A 9043-nucleotide genomic window follows, 5' to 3' on the forward strand; every position below is an offset into this window, starting at 1 on the left:
AATTTTTATACTAATTTTAAAGATTTAAGCGTAAAATTAGGCCAATAGGCCAAACCGAGCTCAAGCCCAACATATAAAACCCTTGCAATCAGCGTCCTTCCCCTTCATTTGAGCCATTCACGCTAAGAAGAGAGATGGTGGATGGAACCCTAAACCCCTTTTCACCCTCAACCTTCAATTCCTCATAATTTTCAATCCGGAACTCCGATTGACAAGTCGTCAGCGGCCAGTCGGCCATGCATTCGTCTCGGAGTCTTATTCAATTCTAACTAAACACTATGGTAAGGAATTGTTAATTTCATGCCCAGTTCTTTTCTTCCTATATTTTCAAGTTATGGGTATTAATATTGAGGAAAGTTTGTGATTTTGATGATTTAGGTGTAATCTAACATTGGATAATTATTGGGTTATATCTCAATTTTATTTGGGCAAGGCAAGGAACCATTATCCATTTGAATCTTTCAATTTTATGAGGTTAGAATTTTGAAATTGTGAATGTATATAAAATTATATGAATTAGGTTGAACATATGTGAAGTTGATGTTAAATTGGTGAAGTGGGGAACTTGAATTGGAGCTTTTGGTGGTTAAAACTCATAGCATTTAATTTGAAATCTTGGAGACTTGAATTGAGGTGTTTGAGCTTGGAGAGAAATCGACCAAGGTATGGTTTTGGTTTCTCGTAGTTAATGTTTACTGTCCCGTGTAAACTTAGGCTAATTGATCATAGGATAAGCTGAATATGTGAATGGTTAATGTTTAAATGAATAAAGATTATGAATTTTGAGATTGATGTGTGTTGTATTTGGAGCTTGTTGATTGATATTGATGAATTCATATGTTCAGAGGATGGTGGGGTGATCGTGATGCATGTGAATATGGTATATGGGTTGTATATGAAGGGTATGTGAGTTGTATGTGTTGGATTTATGATTTTTGAAGAGGATATGAGTTTGTATATGAAATTATGATTTTGATGAGTATAAAAACTTGTATGTATTTGGATTATGATGTTGATAAGTATAAAATAATGATGATTGTTGATGTGTTAAGGGTTGGTGGTGATCTTGTGATATTGAATTGAAATGGATCGGAGAAATTGTGTGTAGGTTGGTTTGTTAAAGTATGAAAGATTAGTGTGTGAACATGTTTAGGAGCATTAGAGTTGTTTTGGTTGTGAATTTGTGGGTTTGGAATTGAGAATTTGGAAAGTTAGAGTTTTTGTAACTTTTGATAAAAACTGATTTTTGACCAACTTCGGCGGGCTATAACTTGGCTTCTGAACATCCAAATTTTGTAAAACTTGTTTTGAATGAATTGGCTATGTGAAGTTTGTAATGTTTGAAGAACGGATTAAACGACTTTTAACTAAAAATTATGTGAGCTTGAAGTTGGGAGTGTAAAACTGGTTTTCTGGAACTTAACAGATTTTGCAAACTCTGATGGCCATGTGTGCGCATGAGGTGAAGGCGTACGCGACTTTGCCAAGTTTTACAATCATGCGTATGCATGAGGCATGCATACGTGATGATGTTCACATGTACACGAGGCACCCCCTCTGTTTTGAGTACCCGCGTATGCGGGAGGTGGTCGCGTACGCGAGTTTGCCAAAAATCATATTCGTGCATACGCACGACGACCCTGTTTTGAAAAAATGGTATTTTTAAGTTTTAAACATACTTACTAGCTTTCCAGACCTCTTTTACCCTTGTTTAAGGTTCATTAGCGAGCCTTTAAGCCTTAGAACGAAGATGAGTCTGTTAAATAAGTTGAGGAGATATTCAGAAGTTATGAATTATGAGAAAGAAGAATAATGATCATATGTATTTTGTTTCTCTTAGAGGATGACTTGGAGAAACATGTATTTTTACGCTGTTTTTTAGGATGTATTCTGGGTTTTATATATACTCCAGCCAGCCTTAGTTTCGCAGGTCGAGTTTGGAGCTTGTTATCTGTATTTTAAAATTTTGATCCATATATATGTTTTAACCGTTTAGTAGATAACATTTTCTCAATAAATGTATGATTAGTACTATAAATATTAACAATCAATTGTGTGACTTATTTGATAAAATAAAGATAATTTTATTGATAGAAATTATTTAAATAATTCTATTAAAATTAAAAGATAAAAAAATAAAAAAATTATATTGTAATTTTATTATTTTTTATTTGTATGTATTTTTTAATTATATTTTTTAGATTAATTTTAATTAACTTTTTAAAAAAAGTTTAAATTGACTAATTTACTAGCCCACCAACTCACATAAAAATGGGATAATATTTTGAGTCCGTTTTATTTTTTAGAATAGGCCTTGGTAGGGTACAGCGGATTATTCACTTTACCACTCATATTTACCATTAAACTAATTCTAAAGATAAAAAATATCAAGAAAAAGAAACTAGTTGTGATTTTTTTTGAATTTGCGATTGATAATTAAAAATAATTTTATGTTGTTGGTCAATAGAGAATCTGAGGAATGAGTGACACATCTATGACAGATCAGCATTATTATTGATAATTATGTATTATAGTTTGTTAATTTAATTTCCTTTTAAAATTTTTGTCGATAGAAATTAAGTCTATTTGGTTATGTACTTACAAATTTCACATGAAAGAATTTTCTCAAGTTGTTGACGAAGACTATTGAAGTTGCCTATCATTCAATCATCATTAGTGAACTGAAAATTAGTGTTCTCAAATATAAAAATTTTGGATTTTGAGCTCTTTAATAAGCTTTTATTTTAATTTTAGTATATTTTTGTTGTTTATCTTTCAAAGTGTTTCCTTGGTTGTGTTTGTCGCTTCCTAAACTTGAGAACACATTCGTTCGCAAATAATGCAAAAATTAAAATAAATAATTATAATAAAATAAAAAAATTTTGAAAGAAATAGTGAAAACAAGAACAAGTTTCCTGACCATAAAATCACGTGGCTACAATGAAATCAGCTTTGATTAGTAATAGACATTCTTATTAATTGATGAAGGGGACACCAATGGAGAAGAGTTCATTTGGCATTTCTATGTTCAGTGGATGAGATTATAGTGCTTACTATCTGCGATGATTATGCCTCTTATCCGTCCCTTCTCCAACACTCTGTTCTATTGCTAACAGTGACAGCAGTTGGTAAAAAGCAACAACCCTTCTTCAATGTCATAAATGCTGAAATTAGACTTACAGAATAATTCTTCAACTGATATACCTCTCATACATAATTAGATAAAATGTGAATATTTGTGTAAATAGAATTCACAAACCATGTAACTGATGGATCAAAAGCCAGGATAAATGACTGATAACTATTTTGCACATCTTTACAATTATATAGCTACTAATTGATAACTAACATAGGGTGGTCGAGTGAATAACTCACTTGTAAACTGCTTAAATAAGTGTCAGGATTTGAATCTTATCTTGTCCATATATTAATCCATTGACCAATGACAAACCTTTAAATAGAATTTCGATTTGATCTGCAACAGATTAATCCTTGGTGTGCCAAATTGAGGGACAAAACTTCTGTGTATATATCCTCCAATACTTCCAAAAGATAAGTAGTTATCTTGTGTGATCCATTTATTCTGTACTCTTGTTAAGAACCAAGGTTGTTTACTAGCTCAACCAAGTCTATTTCTGAGTTATATATATATATATATCATAGTCCATGCCAAATTTGTAATATCCACCATTGAAGCCCTTTGAGAAAAGATGAAGAACACGTGTGAATTGCAAGGGGCAGTGTCCAGTGGGAAGAGTAACCGATGTGTTGTTTTACCAGCTGATGTTCCTTTGCTTGCTGATTCCCTAGAACCAACTAGAAACCATGGCTGGTACATATCTCCATTTCGCATGAGGATTATTCTCTTCAGGAGTTTCTATCAACAACTATGATACTGCAGTCTTTATTTATTTATGTTATGTTATTTGTACCATTTGGTGCAGGATTCCCGAGGCAAGTTCCCCTGCTGATTTGATCATACAAGTTGATCACTCCAGCTTTCATCTGCATAAGGTTTGCCAAATCTCTCATTTAATTCTATAGAACACTTGGTGTACTTATATCATAAGAAAGATCAGTCTTTGTGTCTAAAACCAAATGATTTTATGACATGATTAGTATTGTTGAGATTTAATTCTTAGTAATCTGTATAAATGTCGAAGTTAAAAATTTATTCTCTTCAAAATGTTCTTTCTCAGAAGTTATTTATTGAGGGATTAGTCACTGCTATTAATAATAAATATTCTAAATAAAGACAAATAAAATAAAATAATCCATTTAGAATAGCTAGTCCTTCTCAAAAGCAGATGATTTAGCAATAAATTTCCCCTTATAGTTTCTATATGAAAATTTAATTATTTTATTTTTAAAATTGAGATGTGTTATTTATTCTTGTTATTACTTTTGAATGCGGTATGAGGTCAATTAATGTAATTTCACTCTATTCAAAGAACAAAAATTGTACATAGACCCGATATATAACTGAACATAAAATTAACGAGCTTAGGTTGGTCTAGTGGTTAGATTACTAGTTTGCTTAAGTATATATCGAAATTTAAATCCTACCTTGTGCATACAATAATTCATTGACCAGTAACAAACCCTTAAATGGAACTTTGATCTGCAATAAATTAGTTCTTAGTCTGTCGGACTGAAGAACACGTTAGGGAAAAAAAAACAAAACAAATCTCTTCTGTATTTTAAATGCTTATGATTTATTCATTTCCAGCTTGCTATGGTCTCAAGAAGTGAATATTTGAATAGGCTTGTCTTTCAAGGGGGATGTAACATTGAAATTTCCGGTGACAGACTCATAATCCAATTAGAGAACATTCCAGGTGGCAAAAAAACATTCGAATTAGTAGCGAAGTTCTGTTATGGTTGGAAGATTGATATAACTGCAGAAAACGTTGCCCCATTATACTGTGCTGCACATTTCTTGGAAATGAATGAAGAACTTGAAGAAGGAAACCTCATTTCCAAGACAGAAGCTTTTCTCAGCTTCCTAATACTCTCTTCATGGAAGGACACATTCCGAATACTCAAAAGCTGTGAATCCATTTCGTCTTGGGCCAAGGATTTGCAAATAGTGAAGCACTGCTCGGAAGCAATAGCTTGGAAGGCATGCTCAAAAAGTCCAAGTACAACAACATATGATGAGGACTACTCAAAATTTGATAATTCTTGGTGGTTCGAAGATGTATCTAAGCTGCGAATCGATCATTTCGTGGAAGTGATTCAGTGTCTCAAAAGGGGTGGAACAAAATCTGATCTTGTTGGTTCTTGCATACAACATTGGACAATGAAATGGTTTTCCCAATTCACACTTACTGGACTTGACAAAGTGACACCTAAACACGTATCAATCCAGTTACATAGAGTTTCGACCGAATGCTTGATTAGGTTACTTCCCACTGAAGTAAACTCAGTTTCTTGCAATTTCTTGCTTCACCTACTAAAAGCAGGGGTAATGCTGAAAATCGATCTGGAGTTGTTGTGTGTGCTTGAAAGAAGGATAGCTTTAATGTTGGATCAATGCAGTGTCTCTGATCTGTTGGTTAAGAACCAAGGAGATAAGGGTTCTTTGAATGATGTAGATGTTGTTGTGAGAGTGTTACAGTGTTATGTTTGCCACATTTCAAAGAATTCTAAGGAAAAAATGCATGCCATTGGAAGGTTGGTGGATGGGTATCTCATACAGGTTGCAAGGGATAAGAATCTTAGAGTGGAGAGTTTCAAATCACTTGTTGAAGCTTTGCCACAAGATGCTAGATTATGTGATGATCTTCTCTATAGAGCTATCGACATGTACCTTAAGGTAATGGTAATGTTATTTTATTTTGTATGAAAATTCAAATTCGCTCAATAAAAAGTAACTTTATATTCTATAAAAACATGCGTTTAGTTCTTGTTACTAAACCTATTTCTACTAGTGATATGTTAGAACAAATCCAACAATGTCAAATTTCATTTAGGAGATTACGTGTACATTTCAAAATCTTGCCTAATTTATTAGTGATAAGAGAGAAATGATAAGTATATCCTACTCTTTTATATTTCATAAGAATAATGATAGGAATTGTTATATTTAATCAACTTCAATTAGTTTGAAATAAAGTTACATATTATTTTACAAGTGTTTCTCTGATTCGGTGTTTAAAAACTAGAGACTTAAAAGGCCCTCATTTTTTTAGGCACATCCAGAATTGAGAGAAGACGAGAGAGAAGAGATGTGTAAAGTTTTGGGATACCATAGATTGTCACAAGAAGCGCGTGTGCATGTGGCGAAGAATAATAGGTTGCCGGTGAAATTGACAACGCAATTCATGCTTCTTGAACAAGTGAACATGGCAACAAGGTCAGTGACCAGTGATGAACCAAATTACAGGAGGACACATACTCATACAGTTATAAGAGTAAGCACAGATTTCGAGAGAAGAAATATAAATGCCAATGAGATGAAATTGATGAAGAGAGATGTTGAAGTTATGAAGTCTCAACTCTTGGAACTAAATACATGCAGAATAAAGCTCCAAAAGCAATTAAGGAAGAGATGCATTTGGTGAAAGCTTGCAATGTAATACTGAACATTAAATCACATGCATTGTTAAAACCACACAGGCAATCACCCTGATCATACTACTGAGTTATTGGGTCAATAGTTGGATCAATGCAATAGGTAAATGACAGATCAAACTGTTGATATGGTAATAATTAAATAAATATTTAAAATAAGAATAAATTTCTACAACTAAGTGATTTACTTAACCAAATTCAACCAAGTTATTTACATACATGCACACATAATCTTCTTCATCTTTCCCTGGTTTTTTCTTCTTCTTCTCGCCCAAGTTTTTTCTTAATGTTTTAAATTTACGCGCGCACATTCTTTTTCACTCTTTCTTCTTCTTTTCCAATGCTGCGTTTTCTTTTTCTCTTTATTTTTAGTTATTTTTTCTCTTTCATTATCATCGTCACCACTACCTCCTCCTCCTCCTCCTTCTCTTCTTTCTTCTTTTTTATTAGAATTTTTTCTCCTCCTTTCTTTATTATTATTGTCACTACCACTACCTCCGTCTTCTTCTCCTATTTCTTTTTTCATTTGAATTTATTCGATCTCCCACTTTTTTTTCTTCTCCTCCTATTCCTCATTCATCATCATTATTATTATCATATTCGTCTTCTTCTTATATGTATAACAAAAAAAAGAAAGAAAATAAATAAAAAAATGCAGCATTATTTGTAGCAAAATTTTGATGTAAAAATTAAGAAATTTATTTGTTATTATTAAAATATTTTGGTATATTTGTATTCTGATAAGTTTTGCATAATTCAAAACTCTTCATCTTCTTTCTCCATCTTCAACTGCTACTTCTTCTTTTTCATCATCGTCATCATTTTTTTTTCTTATTCATCTTTTCTTTCTTGTTTTATATATCTTCTCAAGTTTCTTCTTATTTTACTCTCTTAATAAAAGTAAAAACGAAAAAAATGAATCAAAGAAGAAGAAACACATAATGCTACAAAATTACTAAGAAAATGATGAACCTACATTCATTCAACTAAAAGAAAGAAAGAAATAGAGAAAAAAAAGAAAAAAATGCAGTATTAAAGAACATTTTTGTGCATTTGTAGCAACAGATCGGTGTAAAAACCAAGACATTTATGTATTATTAAGAAATCTCGGTGTATGTTTATTTTGATAAATTTTGCATAATTCAAAACTCTTCATCTTCCTCCTCCCTATCTTTTGCTGCTTCTTCTTCTTTTTTCATCATCATCGTCTTTTTTTTCTTATTCGTCATTTTCCTTCTTATTTTACTTTCTCAAGTTTTTTCTTGTTTTACTCTTTTAACAATAATAAAAAAATAAAATAAAAAAGAAGAAATACATAATATTACAAAATTACTAGAAAGAGGATAAATCTACATTCATTCAATTAAAAGAAAGAAATAAACAAAGAAAAAAAATGCACCATTAAAGAAGATATTTTTGTACTTTTGTAGCAAAATTTAGATGTAAAAACTAAGAAATTTATGTGTTATTGTTAAGAATTTTGGATGTATTTTTATTCTGATAGATTCTGCATAATTCGAAACTTTTTCTCTTTCTCTTCCTCATCTTCTGCTGTTTCTTCTTCTTATTTTATTTTCTCATAATTCTTCTTTTTCATTCTCTTAATTAAGAGGAATAAAAAAATTTAATACTACAAAATTACTAGAAAAAAAAGAAAAGAAAAAATACAACAACAGCAGCAGCAATAAAAGAAGAACAATGGAGGAAAAACATGCAAAAAATAAGGAACATGAAGAAGAAGAAGATTCGGTCTTTGTTTGTGTGCTTGTTTTTGAACTAAGTTTGTTATCTCAATTTTTTTTCTTATTCATCTTTTCTTTCTGAGTTAATTGAGGTAGATTCTGGATTTAATTTTAGAGTTAATTAAGGTGCATTCTGAAAACAAGTTCAGACCAAAAGTATACCTTATTTAGATTTAAAATGTACCGAAATTAAATCTAGAATGTACTAAAATTACTTAATGATAACCCTATTAAAAATTTGTGTCACAATTAAAAAATTTCGGTGTCAAAATTGAGAAACAGTTAAAAAATTTCGGTGTTATTTCATGATAAATTCTGGATAACTCAAAACTCCTCTTCCTCCTCTTCCTCCTCTTCCTCCTCCTTCTTCATCATTATTATTTTATTATTCTTCTTATTTTAATCTCTTAATTAGAATAAAAAATACATAATGTTGCAAAATTAATAGAAAGAGGAGGAGGAAAAAAAATTTAACAACAACAACAGCATTAAAAGAACGACGATGAGGATGAAACACGCAAAAAAGAAAAAATGCGAAGAAAAAGAAGGAGAAATGCAAAGAAGAAGGAGAAGAAGGAGGAGGAGGAGAAAGAAGAATGCGGGATACGAATGTTGGAAGAGAAATGCAAAAAAGAAAAAATACAAAAAAAAACGACGTGATTTCATATGGTGTTATGTAAACGAATTTTGTTAGATTAGAGATAACTTAGTTAGACTTGTTTGGC

General features: G+C 31.4%; 1 protein-coding gene across 2 annotated transcripts; it reads left to right on the forward strand.

Moving 5' to 3' along the window:
* The first annotated feature begins 2999 nt into the window (after window positions 1-2999).
* LOC112710859 (root phototropism protein 3) lies at window positions 3000-6751 on the forward strand. 2 transcript variants are annotated; one of them, XM_025763290.3, is made up of 5 exons: window positions 3000-3128; window positions 3485-3832; window positions 3945-4014; window positions 4730-5818; window positions 6195-6751. In XM_025763290.3, exons 2-5 carry the CDS (start codon window positions 3711-3713, stop codon window positions 6564-6566), a joined length of 1653 nt encoding a protein of 550 aa, XP_025619075.1. In that variant the 5' UTR covers window positions 3000-3128; window positions 3485-3710; the 3' UTR covers window positions 6567-6751. The 2 variants fall into 2 exon arrangements, with proteins under 2 accessions (XP_025619075.1, XP_072058997.1); XM_072202896.1 differs by lacking the exon at window positions 3000-3128 and having other exon boundaries at window positions 3229-3832; window positions 6205-6751.
* The last annotated feature ends 2292 nt before the right edge of the window (window positions 6752-9043 follow it).

The sequence above is a fragment of the Arachis hypogaea genome, chromosome 9, assembly GCF_003086295.3.
Source record: "Arachis hypogaea cultivar Tifrunner chromosome 9, arahy.Tifrunner.gnm2.J5K5, whole genome shotgun sequence".
In the NCBI taxonomy this organism is placed as follows: Eukaryota; Viridiplantae; Streptophyta; class Magnoliopsida; order Fabales; family Fabaceae; genus Arachis; species Arachis hypogaea.